The 18058-nt window shown below is 43.9% G+C and overlaps 1 protein-coding gene across 1 annotated transcript in view; it reads left to right on the top strand.

Moving 5' to 3' along the window:
• The first annotated feature begins 1601 nt into the window (after nt 1–1601).
• SORD (sorbitol dehydrogenase) overlaps nt 1602–18058 on the top strand; it is a 32027-nt gene continuing 15570 nt past the window's right edge. Inside the window, exons 1-3 of the mRNA XM_080672658.1 lie at nt 1602–1978; nt 10921–10954; nt 14681–14845. Coding sequence (XP_080528784.1) covers nt 1916–1978; nt 10921–10954; nt 14681–14845 — 262 coding nt within the window. The 5' untranslated portion in view covers nt 1602–1915. The remainder of the gene's footprint in view (nt 1979–10920; nt 10955–14680; nt 14846–18058) is intronic.

Here is an 18058-nt window from a genome sequence, read left to right as displayed (position 1 = left end):
TTAAGAAATGAGGCTTCCTGTCAGTGGGCTTCCAGTGCATTGGGGAAGGATGTAAAAAAAACATTGAAACCTGCAAAGAATTTTTGTGAGTTTATTTGAGCCAAACTGTGGACATATGATGGGAAGCAGAACCTCAACGAATTGAGATAATGCTCCAGATAATGGCGGGTTACATTTGTATTTATACATTGCAATCAAAGGAGGGACATAGGTGGGTTACATGAAATTCATTGGTGATAGATTAAGGAGGTGGGATAAAGCAAAGCGGGCGGGGGCGGGGGTGGGGGGGAACCCCTGGCCTTGGATAAAAGGTAAAATGATGGACACATACTTAGGTGGGTGCAGGAACAATTAACATGATAATGAAGGAATTTGTGGTATCTGTCCTGGCACCCAGCAACTTAGGTTGTGCCCCAAGGGGTCCAGAAAAAGGGAAGTTACAAGTTATCCTGACATTTCAAGGGTATGTTATCACAGATGCAAAAAGACAGATAGGCTCAGTTCAGGTAAAGGTTGACCTTGTCAGTGAAGATACCGGCCTAGGACGTAACTGCCCACCATAACTGCTTTTAGTTAAAGTTGAATTTCAGACCATCCTTTGCGGTTAGGTCTCTGAGTTTGCAACACTGCCATGAAGGCCTCCCCTGAGCTTGTCAGGTCAGCAAGTGGCCCCTTTCGTCCACAAAAGCACAGGCTGTGTCCCATATGTGGGCATGCAGTAAGTGCCAAACAGAGACAGAGTGTCTGGAAAAGAGGCTCTAGGGCAGTGGTCGGCAAACTCATTAGTCAACAGAGCCAAATATCAACAGAACGATTGAAATTTCTTTGGATAGCCAAATTTTTTAAACTTCAACTTCTTCTAACAGCACTTCTTCAAAATAGACTCGCCCAGGCCGTGGTCTTTTGTGGAAGAGCCACACTCAAGGGGCCAAAGAGCCGCATGTGGCTCGCGAGCCGCAGTTTGCCGACCACTGCTTTAGGGGATGAAATCCTGCGCGCTGTTCTGGGAGGTGGGAGGGGCCTTTACGGAGTTAGGCCTGTCCATTGGGCAGCTCTCTCCGGTTAGAAGAAAACTTCACTGTTTCTAAGAGGAGAGAGGCTTGAAGGGATACTTCAGGCAGAAATCCTGCTTCTGTCATAAGAAGCAGAGCCAGTGAGGAGAAAGAGGCTCACAGATTCCATTTCACAGCTGTTTCTTCTTTTTGGGAATTTTTATGAGTTTGAGTCAAACAGAGGACATATGCCAGGGAGCAAGATCTCACATGCTCTCCATTTCACAGCTTCTCTACACTAATGTACCCGTTCCCTCATTCACTCCTCCTTGTGCCAGGTGCTTTGCTGGATGCCGGAGACACCAGGCCAACATCAGTGAGGCTCCTGTTCTTCAGCTTCAGCATTCCCAGCGCTAACAATACAGACCCACAGGCCTCTCCTCAGACCTAGACTTCAGCTATCAGCGTCTCAGTGCTGATCCCAAGAACCTGCCTCACATGGCGCATCCCCGTTCTTCTGCAGCTAAAGTTTGAGAACACTGGTCTGGTGGCTGTTGCCTGTGCCAGCTGCTTTCAAGGCAGCAGTGTTTGATTGGATGTGAGGCTGACAGAAAGGTGTGCAGCAGATGGAGGCTGCGGACCTGCTTCCTCTCCCAGAGACCTCATCCGTCCTTAGGGGCTCTAGCAAGGGGGAAGCGGAGGGGAGGGGGAGGGGAGGCGGGAGTGGGGGTGGGCCTGGCCCCTCCCACTAACCCCGCCTAGGCTGTCAGGGACGAGGAAGCCCCGCCCCCGCCGGGCTCGCACCACCTCGCCCAAGTCCAAGCCCGGCCTCCAGCCTCCTACCCCCGACCCTTGGCCGGGCAGCCGCCAGAACCTCCAAGCGTCCTGCAGACTGCAGCTTCTACTCCGGAGGGAAGAGCGACATGGCGGCGGCCAAGCCCGAGAACCTGTCTCTGGTGGTGCACGGACCCGGGGACCTGCGCCTGGTAAAGCGGGAAGGGGAGTGGGGAGCCGAGCCCGACCCTGCCCTCTGGCCTTGGAGCCCAGATGGGTCAGCTCGCCAATTCCAGCGCGGCCGGGCCCTGCTCCTCACGGGTCCCGGCCACTCAGATCCTAGTTCGTTACCATGTTGGGGGGAGGGGGAGGTAGGCGGTTGACATGTGATGCGAAGAGCCGGGTTGGTGTCGCGCGCCTCCCGGAACAGAGCCCAAGGCCGGCACGTGGCTGGAGCCCGGGAAGGTTGCGAGATGACTGCTAGTACACCTCTGTCATTGCACTTTTCAGAAGAGATACCAGGGAGGCTGCCTGACTTAGCACGTGCCCTAAATTTCTCTGGGCAGACAGTGCAGGGCAGAAAGGGGGGCCAGAGGGACATTTAAAAGCTGTAGGACTCGTATTTAATCCCTCTTGCTTGGAGCTGATAAAGCCTCCTTTGCAGGATTATTATGATCAGGAGAGTGCCCAGCTCTTAACTAGGTACTCAGCTCCTTCCTGCTTCCCTTCCAGCACAGCCTGCATCCCCAGGACTCTTGGTGTTCCCTGTGCCTCTGCCAGACTCCTGGGTCTTGAAAGCCTCTATGTCTATAAAGCTGCTTTCTTCCTTACCTCCCTTAGTCCACATCTGGTTCACTTTCCAGCCTTTTCACTTTCCGACCCTGCTCCCTGTACCTTTAAAAGCATTATGTACTAGTATATTTCTCCTCCACTCAGACCCTGCCTCTGCTCCCTGGCTCCTGAGGCCAAAGTTTAGGAGTTTAGGCAGCTGCAAAGTCAGCTTTGGGAGTGTGCCAGGGCTCCCTTGACAAAGTCCATCTCAGATGGGCTTAGGATGGCAGTGAGTAAGTGGGACGGGTGCCAGCCATCTCTTTCGCTCCCTAACACATCCTTCCCCCTCAAAGAGAACATGCATCACCAAGATCGAGATTGGAGAGACCCAGCAGGTTACTCAGCTGGGTGCCCAGAGAGGAGGACACTGCCCCTAACCTAACCATCTGTCTGCTCTAGGGAGATAGACAGATGCAGTAACAATACAACAGTGTGAGTTTTTGATGGCGGTCAGAGAGAGTAAAGGCCCCACAGGGAAGGGCCTTTGGCCCAGGAAGGAGGTCCTAGAGATGGATGCTGCTTGAGCTGATTGTTGAAGGTGTTGATGTAAGAAACATCCAAAAAACACATGCCAGGGAACAAGAAATGAGATTTTGTGCTCTCTTGAGGTTGGTCTGCTTTAGGAGAGGTCCGAAAGGGGTGGTTATATGTTAGAAGAAGGGGTCTGAAAGAGTGTTTTTCAAAGGTGTGTTAACCTAGATGCAGAGAAAGAATGGCGAGGGCTTACTTAAGGCAAAGATAAGTCTTTTACTAAAGAAGTTATAGTCCTGGCTGGTGTGGCTCAGTTGTTTGAGTGTAGTCCCATGCATCAAAGGGCCCCAGTTCGATTTGGGGCACATGTTCAGGTTGTGGGCTCCATCCCTGGTGGGGGTGTGCCAAGAGGCAGCCTGATGTTTCTTACATCAATGTTTCTCTCTCTCTCCTTCTCTTGCTAAAATCAACAAAAACATATTTAAAAAAGGGTTATATACCTGCGGTGTGACTATTCACCATGACTTTCCCAGTTAGGAATTTAGGATCACATCACCCTGTGAGGTTACTTTCCATAGAAGTCCTTTTTCATTTACAATTTCCCCTTTTGGTCATATATCAATGACCAAACTTTTGTTCTGATAGTGTGGTCAGTCTCCCAGAGCTAGGAAGGCTTGTTCCTAGGAAGTCTCAGTATCTACATTATCTTGACCACTGGGGATGGGGCAATACCATAACCATGGGATACTAGTTGGAGTGGAATTGTCCCAAAAAGGGAAAGGCAGGTCAATGGAAAGCAGTCAGGTCTTATGGCCTTCATTGTGAAAAAAAAATCACTCTAGATTATTGCTATCCTCTGAACCATTATGACCCAAGGTTTGCCTTCTGTCTCATTTTTCTGTATTTGGCATCTAGTATCACATTTACATATGCCATGAAAAGAGTATTAACAGTTATTTTACACATGTCCAGTAATCATAAGCAGTGGGACTATATAGAAAAATCCAAAGAACAAGTATAGGTATTTGTATGAATAACATCATTAGCAAACAGGTAAAGATAATCAAATAATTCAGAGTTCAATGCCAATCCATAGTTATACAGGCTTAGTCGATAACTTGGGACAGCTGCCTACCTCTGATGTCAGCAGCTTCTCATTCTGGAGGAGTCTTTGATGTCCCCTATTAATGCTGGTGTGTGTTTCTCAGCATCTAGAAGGGGTTCAGGAATCTGGAGAAGGCGCTGTGTGTAAATTAATCAAGAGTCCAGAGATGAAACATAATTTTGGAAGGCATTTGGGGGGCCAGAGGAGCTTGGCTAAAGAAACCAAGTTCTCCCTTGTCTCAGGACCCCTTGCTTTTTATTAACACAAATTGTCCTAAGACAAGGTAGATATGCATATCAAAGGCCAGGGTTTTAGTATACAGAATCCATTGTCAGATTGGAGGAACTACCTCTGGCTATTCAGGTGTTTGGCCAGGAGGAGGCAATAACATGTAGATTGAAATGCCTTCAGCTGTCCGGCAACAAGCAATCATTTATGCATCCTTTGTTTTTTTTAAAAAAATCACTTAACCTCTAGAAATATTTCATAGACATCAAAGTCAGTTATTAATATGAACTTATTTTTGTAAAACCCAAATAAAGACATGTCTGTTTTACTTAAATCAAGTAAGTTAGGCTGGCTTTTATTTACTAAGGATTAACCTCAGATCACGTGAACTTCAAAGCATGAGTTAGTTTCTATATTTATGAGAATTTTAGAATATTCAATCCTCACAATGCTTCACAAACTGTTATTTTTCCCCAATATGTTTTTTTAAATTGTGGATGAAACATTTATTTATTTGTTTAAATGTGCCTCAGGCATGAAACAGCTCTGGCCACCAACACAGGTATCAAACTAGGATGAACTAAGGACTATACATCTGCTTTGCCCCTGGTTGACATAAGAGCAACACCACCAGTCAGGTATCTCCTTGCCCATTGCTAAGGGGTCCTAATATGATTTTATTGATTTCAGAGAGAGAGAGGGAGAGAGATAGAAACATCAATGATGTGAGAGAATCATTGATCGGATACCTCCTAAATGCCCCCCACTGGGGATCAAGCCAGGAACCCTGGCATGTTCCCTGACCAGGAATCAAACCATGACCTGGTTCATGGGTTGATGCTCAACCACTGAGCCATACTGGCCGGGTGCTTCACAAACTTCCTGAGATTGACCAATTTATTTATATTGCTACCTTTGGATGTTACATTAATGTCAAAATGCTGTAAACATTTCTAAAGCTCCTCTTAGTTTATGTCCATATTGCATCACATATCAGTAAAAGTTCATGGACCATACTGATTACACTTTATCTCCCTTATTACTGATAGCCAGCTCTACCAGATTTTAGGCACCAGCATCTGGATAGGGAGAACAGGAACAATCTTCATGTCCAGGGAGCTGAATACCATGGAGAGTTATCTATAGAATTTACATATATCTCTCCAGGCATTGGTGCACGCCTGAATGTTTTATAATTAGCTGTATGTGAAGAGGACAAGTTAAAGGGAAAATAATTTTAGGATTATGGGTTGATCTTAATTATAAAGAGCAGAGACAGTTATGTGTCAGGATCAAGTTTAAACATTAATGAGTTCCATGAAGATTTGAGTTGTTATTTCTGTCTTTTGAATTTTGTCATACTATCAGCTTTCTTAACATTTGTGATTCATTGTGGTTTTATTTCTTATTCTAAATAAATCATTTTTGTACCTAAAAGAAAAAATAATTGTCTAGTAAGTTCATGTATGGTTATGTTCATATGTTTTGAATTAGGAGGAAATTATTTTTCAAGTTAATTTATTTATCATAACTGAGAATTAAATAATCCTTTACCCATCCTGCATGGATTCAGTTCTAGGTGCTGGGGAAGCTCAGAGAGGAAGGGGTCACCTTCCCAGCTAGTGAGGATAGAGGAACCTTCTTGCAGGTTTTTGTTTTGTTCCGAGTTCATGATTCATGCCTATTGGACAGCCCACCTGGATGTCCCCAAACACCACAATTCCAACACATCCAAACCTAAATCTCCCCCAATTCCCACAGGAATTAGGAAGTCATCCCAAATGACTCTTCCCCCTCACTTCCCACCTCATGTGGGATCTTGAAGAAGGAGAGGGATCAACCAATGGTGAAATGGTTCCTGGGAGGTAAGCAAATGAGCACAGAGTGAGTTTGAGAATTCAGGAGGCTTGGAGCACTGACAGCCTGGGCTGGAGACTGGCTGAGTGGACTTTGGGAGAGTGTCTGACCCTTCTACTTTGATCCCATTTGCCAGGACCAATGACAAGAACAAAGCCTCTTATGACAAAATGGCCAACTGGGAAACCTTTGGATTTTCCTCCCACCCTCAAAACACCCGTTAGGCATTCTAAGGGAGGAAAATTGATGGGGCAGGAGAGCAAAAATAAGGCCTCCTGCTCTGCTTTCCCTAAGTGTGCAGGACAGCCAGCCAACTGGTTGACAGGAGACCTGGCAGGCAGGAGAAGGTGGGCTTTGAGGACCTGGGGCATGGACGACCACTTCTTCGAGCTGTGCCTGCTGTCCCTCACTCTGAGGCAGGGGGTGTGGCTTTACATCTAATTTACAATTGATAGAATGAAGCCTAAAACATTGCTGGCATCTTAGCTCATATTCTTCCGTATCCCAGCCTTTAAAGGATCAGTGAAGTTCTCTAGTAGTGACATGGAAACAAGGGAAATACAGTCCAACTAGGCATGGCTCAGTGTGCGTAGACCTATGATCCAGGAGATCGTGGTTCAATTTCTGGTCAAGGCACATGCCCTGGTTGTGGGCTCGATCCCCAGTGGGGGCCATCTCTGATCAATGATTCTTTCTCATCATTGATATTTCTATCTCTTTCCCTCTCTCTCTCTGAAATCAATAAAAATATTTTTTAAAAGAAAGAAAACAAGGGAAATACAACTTTCCTCCAAAACAATAAAATCTTTACCCTTTCAAAAGGATAAGGTTGTCCAGAGCTGGTTCAACCATACTGGGAGCTAATTATAGAAAAAGAACTTTGGTTTTCTTTCTTTTGTAATAAGCTATCTTATTTACTCTGAGTTGGATACTCTCTTTTATGATTATCTTCATTAAACAGGATTAATTTGAGGGCACAAAGAGGTTATGTAATTACCCTGAGGTCACAGAGCTGGTGGCAGGGAGCCTGGGTTTGTACATGGACAGGCGATTCGAGGGTCTTCACTGCACCACTCAGGTTGGCTGGAGGAGGGAAAAGGCATCTTCCTCTGATTTCTTCTCATGTTGAGGCCAGTGCTACAACCCATGCAAAATACTATACTGAGGGTGTGAACTCAGATGTGCAGGTGGAAGTAGGGGAAAGGGGACCATTAAGATATAGTTAGAAACATATTTAGGCTAATTTGAGAAAATATATTTAGGAAAGGCAAGATAACATTTAGGATGCTAGAGGCACCTGAGATGATTCCATGTTCCCACAGTATTTCCATGATTTATTCAAGTGGCGGTGGTGGTGGTGGTGGTGGGGAGGGGGAGTAAATGGGAAGACCTCAAGGGGATAGAAGGGAGAATATGTATGTAAACTATGACTGGAAGTGAAAAAATGCTGGAAAACTGACATAACTACAATAAAGAACAGTTAGTTACTCAGCTCATCTCCTTGTTACTATCACTCACAGATAAGAAATTGGGTTTAGGAAACCTTGACTGTGCCTGATTGGGCCGTGGGAGTAAGAGTGAAAATTCCAGATATCAGAGGAGCTAAGGAACTTTGATAAATGAGAAACAGGATAAATGAAAGAATATCACCATCAAATCCTGAGAAAGAAAAGGAGATTGAGTAAACAGGATTGTAGCCAACATCACCAACAAAAAGCAAGGAACCATGAACAAAAAGCAAGGTTTTGTTAGTAACCATGCTGTGATAACTTTCCAATACACTGAGATTCACAGCTGGGCTTGGGATGATACCTACCAACTTAAGGGCTGATCTTTAGCGTGGTCTTGTGCTCAGGTGGCATGTCTCCTGCTGAGAGGGGAGTCAGGAACCAAGCTGAGTTGTAAGAGTGATGAGAGTCAGCAAGAAAAAGGGCATAAAAGGAAAGCTGGCTTATGGGGAAAGGTATTTAAATTCTCCATAAAGCCCAACCGACGTGGTTCAGTGGTTGAGCATCAACTTAGGAACCAGGAGGTCATGATTTGATTCCCAGTCAGGGCACATGCCAGGGTTGCGGGCTCAATTCCCAGTGTGGGACGTGCAAGAGGCATCCAATCAATGATTCTTTCTCATTATTGATGTTTGTATCTCCCTTCATTTCTGAAATCAAGAAAAAATATATTTAAAAAATAATAATTGCCTCATCTCCAGAAAGCATGTTCTGCTGCTAAGGAAAAACCAGGCTATTGGCGCAGCGCCCCCTAGTGTCTGGGAAGGTCACTGCAGCCTTGCTCCTGTGGGAAGGTCAAAGCTGGTCCCCTCTGTTAACTCCAGCAAATATTTACAGAAGTAATGTCTAGTGACATCCAGGGCCTGCTCGGTGTGCCCAACAGTTGCTGTGAGCTGGAATCTTACCCCTCCCTCCCCCTCCACTCTCAAATGGGTGTTCAGGTCTAGCCTGGCTGGAGGCAAGCTATGAAGAGTATGGCTGAGGAATTTTCTCTGTGCCTGAGAAGTTGCCTACTAGTGCCGTTAGGGGGCAGAATGGGGTGTATTTCCATGTTTGAAATAAAGGCCTGTTTTAACCTACAGTTTAAAATTTCACTCAGTATCACAGAAACAACTATACAGCAGTCCCTGTGTTGTATGTCAGGTGTGGGACCAGCAACTTCTTTGAAAAAGATTTTGGTGATAGCTATCATGAGTTGCCCATTTCTAAATGGATTCTCTATCCCCTTCTCTCCCTCCTTCCCATCGGTCTTCCTTCCTTGCAGATGTAGCCAGTTTAAATTATTAAGAGATGAAAAACTACCTTGAGCCCCTCTGCCCACATCAGGCTGCTTTGGATGCAACTCCACCATTCACTACCTTAGTGTTCCCATGCATGGGCAGTTTGCTAAATCTCACCCTTCTCAGTCTCATCATATGGAAAATGAGATAATAACAGAAGGTACCACACAGGCTGTTGTGAGGGTTAAACGAGGTGATACATGTACAGCACTTAGCACAGAACCTGATACAAAGCAGTTGGTCAGCATTAGCATGATCACTTTGGGCTTTGTTTCACTGGAGGTGAGGAGTTCAAATTAGCATTGAGCTACTTCAACAGAAAGGGCTGGTAATCTGAGATGAGTGAGAACCTCGGACCTTCCATGGAAACACTGTTACGGAGAAGAGATATTTAACCAGTAAGAAACCAGGTTTGGGGCAGAACACTACCTGGTTCCGAAGAGATTGAAGGCATGGTCTTTGGCATTAAGGTTATTATCTTGTTAGCTAAATAGCCCCATGTTGTGTATTGCTACCTATAAAAGCATCTTGGGGAAGCTTTCAGCAGGAAAGCTTTGAGTAGTGTCCCTCCCAGAGTGCTCTGTGTGTGGCCCAGCCCCGATCTCATCACCCAATAGATGGCTCCTTGCATCACCACCCCTGAAGGAGAAAAGGCATATTTCACCTTGGGGGTGCAGTGAGATGCATTGAAGCAGGCTTGGGAATCAGACACACCTGGGGTTAGCCCTGATCTATCCACTCTGGCAAGTTATTGAACTTCCCAGCCTCAGGTTTCTCATCTGCAAATTATGGGCTTTGGTGAGGACCATGTGCCATGATGTGTGTAAAGCCCAGAACACTGTCTGGCACATAGTAGGTGCTATGAACATTTCATATCCCTTCCTCTTTTGGGTTGCATTCAAAGAATCCTATATAATAAAGAGCTAATATGCTAACTACACGGATGGTAGAACAATCTTCCAGAACGACCAGTGGGTGGGGGGCGGGGCCTCGGAGGCCTACCCTTGCACGAATTTCATGTATTGGGCCTCTAGTTAATAAAATAACCACTTGGATTTGCCCACTCGCTGTCCTTCCTCATCACCAGGAATTTCCTAGCCACTTGACATTGAGGGAAAATGGTAATAATAGCTGTATCCTAGCTGGGCAGCTCATTTGGTTGGAGCATCGTCCCAATCTGCCAAGTTTGTGGGTTTGATCTCCAGTCAGGGCACATACAAGGATCAACCAATAAATGCATAAACAAATGGGACAACAAATCAATTTTTCTCTTTTTCTCTTCCTTTCTCTAAAATAAATAAATAATAGCTGTGAACACTGAAATAATCAGGTTGCTTTTTGAATCTGTGAACAGGTCCCATGTATTCCCAGAGGACCTCTAAAACTCCACATAGGGTGTTTTGAAAGAGAGGGCCAAGTGTTGGTCTGTGCCCTGGTGTACAGGGAAAAGAGCAGCTGCACACTTTTTCAGCCCTTGGAGCTGCTCTCATGTAGCTGCTAGAAACACCCTCAAACTTTCCCTGCCCAAGTTTGCCAGACCAAACAAATCTGTATCTAACAGTGTGTTTTCAGGAGAGAAGGATGTGATAAGGAACGCAAATCTAGGTGGCAGCCCAAACATCCTTTCACCTGGGGACGCACACAGCATACTTTTCTTTGAGTCCTAGGCCAAGTGCATCGTTGAGTGATGTGAGTGCAGCACTATTCAGTGTAGCCCCTCTGGCAGCCACCCAGCAACAGTATGGCCTGAGCCTGTGTTAACTCTAAAAAGAAACATTTGAATGAAACTCCACTTTAATTTTTTTTAAATGAAAATGTTCATAAGGTAAATTTATTATGCATGCTAAATGATTTTTCTGTTTTATTTTCTTTAGGAGAACTATCCTATTCCTGAACCAGGCCCAAATGGTAGGTCCTTGGGATATTCAACATATTTTCTTATTTCCCCTGGAGACACATGGGCGTTGCTCCCCCACCTTCTTCTGATACAATTTATACTTTTGCCTCTATTTAAAGCTATGCTTTTGTTAGGCTCCACCTCATCCACTGTCCACAGCATGACTGGATATACTCCACTTGGATGCAATAAAACAGACAGTGGTAGAATGAGAAGAGTTACCATATCAGACTACTGACTTGTCCCAAAGAGTTTTGGGCGTAACACATCTTATGGACCAAAAGTAGAATTGTTCTTTTGACTTTGGGATACTCTACCCACTATAAGCCACTATTTGGGTGGCTGAATTCAAATTTTGAAAAGGAGACTGCAGAACTTAATGTTTTGGTCAGAAAAGGAAGTATCCTGCCAGGAAGACCAGGACCTGTCCAGTGGGGATGGGAGGGGCTGCATGGAACCCTGCCCCACTGCCCTAATCATCCAGGTGCCGAAAGTGGGTGTGCACACCGGGGCAGGGTTCCACCACCTTTGTTCCACTCTATCTAGCCTCTCACTGTGCAAGCCTGTGGCTGAGATGACACACATGTTTCCTGGGTGGTGTCTACCTGGGCAAGTCATGCCACCCTATTGACTAAGGCAGATCCCTGCTGACAGTTTTCCAATCCCTCCCATCCCTGGAGTTTCCACTTCATGATCTGCCAGTAAGACTGAGAGCAAGGTGCAGGGTGTCTACAGGTAGTTTATCTCACCTCCAGCCAGTCAGGTCCCCTTTCTGTCCTTGATGAGTTGGGATATGCTGTCCCACCTTACCCCACAACTGTAGCTTCTGGGTGAACATCAGATTGAAGGAAGCTTTCCTGGAGTTCCTAGAGCTTTGCTACTCAAAGGTCAGTTGGGTTATTGGTTTACAGACAAGAGCTGTTTCTATCAGTATTTAGCAAGTAATGTCCATTTAGGACTTATGTGTCTTCACCAATATATCACTGTTAGAGAAGTGAAAGAGACAACTCACTGTGTTCTGAAAAGTTGGTGTTGATTCTAGAGGTGGCCAAACAAGGGCTGCCTTTGACTCAAAGGATCCCGGGACTGCTTTTCTCCTGGAGGCAGCATTCTGTTCTCACTTCCTTGCCTCTTGCTATCCCAGAATTGGAAGGGGAAAAAATGGTACATTTCAGCTAGAGTTCTAGCAAGTCAGTTTTTTAAAAAATGTTTTTATTGGTTTGAGAGAGAGAGGAAGGGAGAGGGAGAGAGAGATAGAAATATTAATGATGAGAATCATTGATTGGCTGCCTCCTGCACACCCTCTACTGTGGATTGAGCCTGCAATCTGGGCATGTGCCCTGATTGGGAATCAAACCGTGACCTCCTGGTTCATGGATTGATGCTCAACCACCAGCCACACCAGCCGGGCTAGCAAATCCAATTTCAACTCTTATTACAAATTGGTAACTTAAAGAGAGGAAATTCTGACATAATTTTCCTAACTCAGATGACTTTTCCCTTCCTTAGATTTCAGAATTCACCCTGCCATTTCTTACTATGTTCACCCAAACTAAAAGTGGCGAAAGTTCTACAGAGCCACACCTGGTGGATCACCTTAGGTGGGTGGCAAGGACAGTGTAAGACACCTGGGTGCACAGCACAGCTTTGGGTCTCTTTGTTTTTCTCAGGGAGATACTTGTAACATGGTCATCTCAGTCAGACTAGGCCAGTAATCCTGTAGGACTTATTTTAGCAAAGAGGCGCAGTAGCATTATTATTTTAAACTTGGAAAACGGACAACAACAATACCACCAAATCTCACTATAGTCAAACCTGTGAAGGTTGAAATGCCAGTTGAAATATTTGAGTGGCTTAAATTAACACTGCCGTTGTTAACAAAACAACAGGCGTGAAAACATAGCTTGATAGCTCCTGAAGTGTTGCCAAGCCTAGATCCTGCCAGCCTCCCTTTTGTGAGAAGCCCAGTCTATTGTCTAGTAACAGTTATCTCCTAGAAAACAGTTTTTTCTCTTATATGATTAATGAATTTCTTCCTCCTAATAATATCTTATTTATGCAGTGTATTGGCGTTCTCCTGAGAAACTGAACTGAGAGAGATTTGTTATATAGATTTATTATACATGTATACAGAGGGCAGGGGGAAGATCTATTTTAAAGAATTGGCTCACATGATTATTGGGGCTGGCAAATCTGAAGTTTGTAGGGCTGACCAGCAATCTGGAAATTCAGGTAAAATGTCACAGTCTTGAGCTTTAGAAAACCTCAATCTTGTCTTTTAAGGACTTCAACTGATTGAATGAGGCATATCCACATTATGGAGAGTAGTCTGCTTTATGCAAAGTCTAATGATTTGAGTATTTTTTTTTTAATATATTTTATTGATTTTTTTACAGAGAGGAAGGGAGAAGGATAGAGAGTTAGAAACATCGATGAGAGAGAAACATCGATCAGCTGCCTCCTGCACACCTCCTACTGGGGATGTGCCCGCAACCAAGGTACATGCCCTTGACCGGAATCGAACCCGGGACCCTTCAGTCTGCAGGCTGACGCTCTATCCCACTGAGCCAAACCGGTCAGGGCTTGAGTATTTGTTTTTTAAAGTAGAGGTATAATTGATAGACAACATTATGTTAGTTTTGGATGTTCAACATAATTATTCAGTATTTGTATCTATTGTGAAGTGATCACCACAATGTCTAGTTAACATTCATCACCTCATGTAGTTACAGTTTTTTCTTGTGATGAAAACTTTTACGATTTACTCTTTTGGCATCTTTCAGATAACACTGGATTATTAATTATAGTTACTGTGCTGTACATTAGATCCTCATGACTTATTTCACAACTGAAAGTTTGTGCCTTTTGACTTTCTTCACCCATTTCATCTATCCCCACGCCCTGCCTCTGGCAACCACCAATCTGTTCTATGTATCTGTGAGCTTGTTTTTTTTTCTTTTTGTTGTTTCTGGGTTTTTTAGATTCTACAATATCATATTAGTGAGATCATTTGGTATTTGTCTTTTTCTGTCTGACTTACTTCACTTAGCGTGATGCCCTGAAGGTCCATCCATGTTGTCGCAAATGGCAACATGTCCTTCTTTATGGCTGAATAATATTCTGTTATGTAGCCAAAACCGGTTTGGCTCAGTGGGTAGAGCGTCGGCCTGCGGACTGAAAGGTCCCAGGTTCGATTCCGGTCAAGGGCATGTAACTTGGTTGCGGGCACATCCCCAGTAGGAGGTGTGCAAGAGGCAGCTGATCGATGTTTCTCTCTCATCGATGTTTCTGACTATCTATCCCTCTTCCTTCCTCTCTGTAAAAAATCAATAAAATATATATTTAAAAAAATATTCTGTTATGTATATGTACTACATTTTCTTTATCCATTTACCCATTGATGGACACTTAGGTTGTTTCCATATCTTAAATATTAATCATGTCTGAAAGATACCTTTACAGCAACATCTAGTGATTGACCAAACAACTGGGCACCGTAGCCTAGCCAACTTGACATGTAGAGTTAACCCTCATATTTTACTCTGTGGAAGCTTTCTTGTCTTGCAAGACTCAATCTGGGTTGCTGTTAAGCTTGCCTTCATCTGTGGCCTAAATTTTGTACCTGGCCTTTGAAGCCAAGCCCTCTCCTTCATCTAGAGAATTGCCAGAGTGCCTCAGGGTGATAGAAGGGTTGTTCCCTCCCTCACTTGTTTTTTCCTTCTCCTTTTTCTTATCAGAGGTGCTGCTGAAGATGCATTCTGTTGGAATCTGCGGCTCAGATGTCCACTACTGGCAGCATGGTCGAATTGGGGATTTTATTGTGAAAAAACCAATGGTTCTGGGTCATGAAGCTTCAGGAACAGTCGTAAAAGTGGGGTCCTTGGTAAAGCACCTACAACAAGGTGAGCAAAGCCCTTCAGTAATGGATCAATTTATTCATTCAACATCAATATCTGTGCATGCTTTCTCAGGGCCAGGCTCTCTGTTAAACACTGGGATGCGACAGTCAACAAGACAGCCTTGGTCCCAAAACACATGGACCTTAACCTTCCACAGTGGGAGACAGAGCTGGGACACACAGATAGTTACTTTATTACAATCATGTTGAGGACAGCAGGGAAGAATACAGGGTGCAGTTGGTGTATTTTACTCAGACCCCTGGCTTGTCTGAGGAAGGGACAATTAAGCCAAGCAGGCAAGTAAGAAATAAGCCAGGTACTGGCGTGGGGAAAGTGTTCCAGGCCCAGGAACCACAATATGCATCCACATACTAAGAACCAGGGCCTGCAAAGCAATCTTTGATTTTATTGGATGGCTAGGAAACCACCAGTATGTTTCTAGATTTGCTTAATTCATGCTCTCAGAGGGAGGAGTTCTCGGCTGTGGCAGACTATGATATGTTCCCCAACACAGTGAAATAAATCCAAGCTGTCTTGGCATAGCAGCTATTGGCTTTAACCTTCCTTTTCTGATGAGGCCACTGTATAGTCTGGAGATAATGTCAGATAATTTGGAGGAAGGAGAAGGTTGGTAGGAGGTGCCGTCCTATGTTAGTTAGAAAGCTCTCTGAGCCCAGTTACATAGGGAGAGATAGACCAGCTTTGAAGAAGCTAGACGTGTGTCTCATTCAGGAAAGTTAAGTCAGGCCCTCCATCATCAGTAAAGTTGAGAAACCCCCTGAATTTTTGCAGGTTCTTCCAATGTGGAAGGTTCATAGCTTCTAACATTCACTGATTGGTTCTTACCTGTGAGACGAGGTCTCTAAATATATGTCATAACAAGAATTGTGTGTGTGTGTGGGGGGGGGGGTTGTCTCTAAATTTAAGTTATAATAGGTGCTTAGTCAGTGTCGACAAAAGATCCAGCAGTACCAGGTGCTTTGAGGGCTATAGAAAAAGGAGAAGATAAGATCCTTAGATGCTTTGATCTACTTGGGGAGACCAGACATCAGGATATATATACCAACAATTAGAGAACAAGACCATAGGGTGAAGTGGTGAAATCAGTAAAGAATGGGCTCTAGAAGTACAAAGAAAGGGCATTTTTCATGGACACAGGTGTGTCAAGAAGGTTCATGGAGGAGATAGGTCTTTCTTTGAGCTAGACATTTAACAATAATATTATGAGCCCTAGCCGGTTTGGCTCAGTGGATAGAGCATCGGCCTGCAGACCAAAGGGTCCCATGTTTGATTCCTGTCAAGGGCACATACCTTGGTTGCAGGTTCCTCCCTGACCCAAGCCCTGTTTGGGGCGGGTGCAGGAGGCAACCAACTGATGTGTTTCTCTCTATCTTTCCCTCTCTCTTCCACTCTCTCTAAAAATCAATGGGAACATATCCTTGGGTGAGGATTAACAACAACAAAAACAAAAACAAAACAAAAAAACAATAATAATTATGAGAAGACAGATAACATTTATTGATTTAATATTGTTATTCTCCATGTTAAATACTTACCCATAAAATTACTTACTTTGTTCTTGAAACAACTCTACAAGATAGGCATTATTTTCCTCATTAACAGATGAAGAAAGTGAAGCATGGTGATTGCCTAGGGTCATACACTAGTTAGTCTTAGAGCTAGGGTGCCTGCCTTGGTCTTTCTGACTCTAGAAAAAGTGTGCAGAGTCACTGGGCTGCCCAGCATGTGGAGACTTGAACAAGGTTTTGTATTTGAATTTCTGAAGAGATCAGAAGCTAATATTCCAGTTAAGAGGAACAGCATAATAAAATTACGGAGGCAAGAGTTTTATATCTGTTGTTAATAAACTCTGTGCTTCTCACAGCAAAGGTTCTGTCTTGGGCAGTTAGTAGAGATGATAATTTGCATAATCTGTACAGAAGTCCCTCTTTAAAAAGCACCATACAACTGTGAGTTGTATTATTATTGTTATTATGTAGTAATAATTAGAAGACAAAACTAAATAATATAAACTCCACCTAATTATGGAAGATCTTGAATACTGAGTTGAAGAATTCATTGTCAGTGCTAGAAGCATAGTTTGGAGAAAGTTCTTTGGACAACAGAGAAAATAGAGGGCATAGAAGGAAGAGACATATAGGTATAAGATCACATCTTAGTGGTCACAGGGATTTCTATGGGTACTGTTTTTTAGAATACGAAATTTTTATTTAATTGTTTCATTTGCTAACTTTGACTTAAAGCTCTAATCAACTAATCTAGAAAGAATAAAACCACTCATTGAGTAGTTCTTGATATACTTGTTTATAAAATTTAAACATAAATATTAAAGAATTAGTAAATCTAAGGCATGGAAGAATTCCTAATTTATATACAATCAGGCCATCTATCTTTTTAAAAAGTATATTATTTTATTGGTTTCAGAGAGGAGGAGAGAGAGATAGACAGAAACATCAATGATGAGAGAGAATCATTGATCGGCTGCCTCCTGCGTGCCTCCCACTGGGGATTGAGCCTGAAACCCGGGCATGTGCCCTGACTGGGAATTGAACCTCAACCTCCTGGTTCATAGGTTGATGCTCAACCACTGAGTCACCCCAGCCTGGCCACCAACACTATTTTAATGAGCACTAACTACGTACCTGGACTCTATACTATTCTCTGGGTACTTTTAACACAAAAGATACAAGAAATGGCCTAATGTATCACCGCTTAGTAAAAGGCAGACCTCCCAGGGCTCTTCTCTGTCTGCTAACAACACATTGTTTAGGCTCAGGAGGGCCCTAATACCACTAGTACACCCCTCTTGGGGTGGGGGTGGGGATTGACTGGGAAGGAACACAAAGGAATGACATTTCCAAGACAGTGGTAATGTTCTGTATCCTGACAGGGGTTCACATCACACAGGTGAATGCATCTATCAAAATTGATCTAATGATCCACTTAACATTGGTGCATTTCATCAATATCAAAATTTTATCTTAAAAAAGAACCATAAACAAGTATTGAACTCTACATAGTTAATGCTATGCAGGCTGAAGTATTTAAAGGTGACGTGTACTAATGTCTGCATCCTATTTTGAAATGCATCAGAAAAGATGGATGGATGGGTATGTGATAAAGTGAATGTTGCTCAATGTTAATTGAAGAATCTAGGTGGAAGATATCTGGGTGTTCACTGCACAGGTTTTTCAA

The sequence above is a fragment of the Plecotus auritus genome (genome assembly GCF_963455305.1).
Source record: "Plecotus auritus genome assembly, chromosome: 1".
Classification (NCBI taxonomy): Eukaryota; Metazoa; Chordata; class Mammalia; order Chiroptera; family Vespertilionidae; genus Plecotus; species Plecotus auritus.
This window is presented reverse-complemented; position numbering and strand designations above follow the sequence as displayed.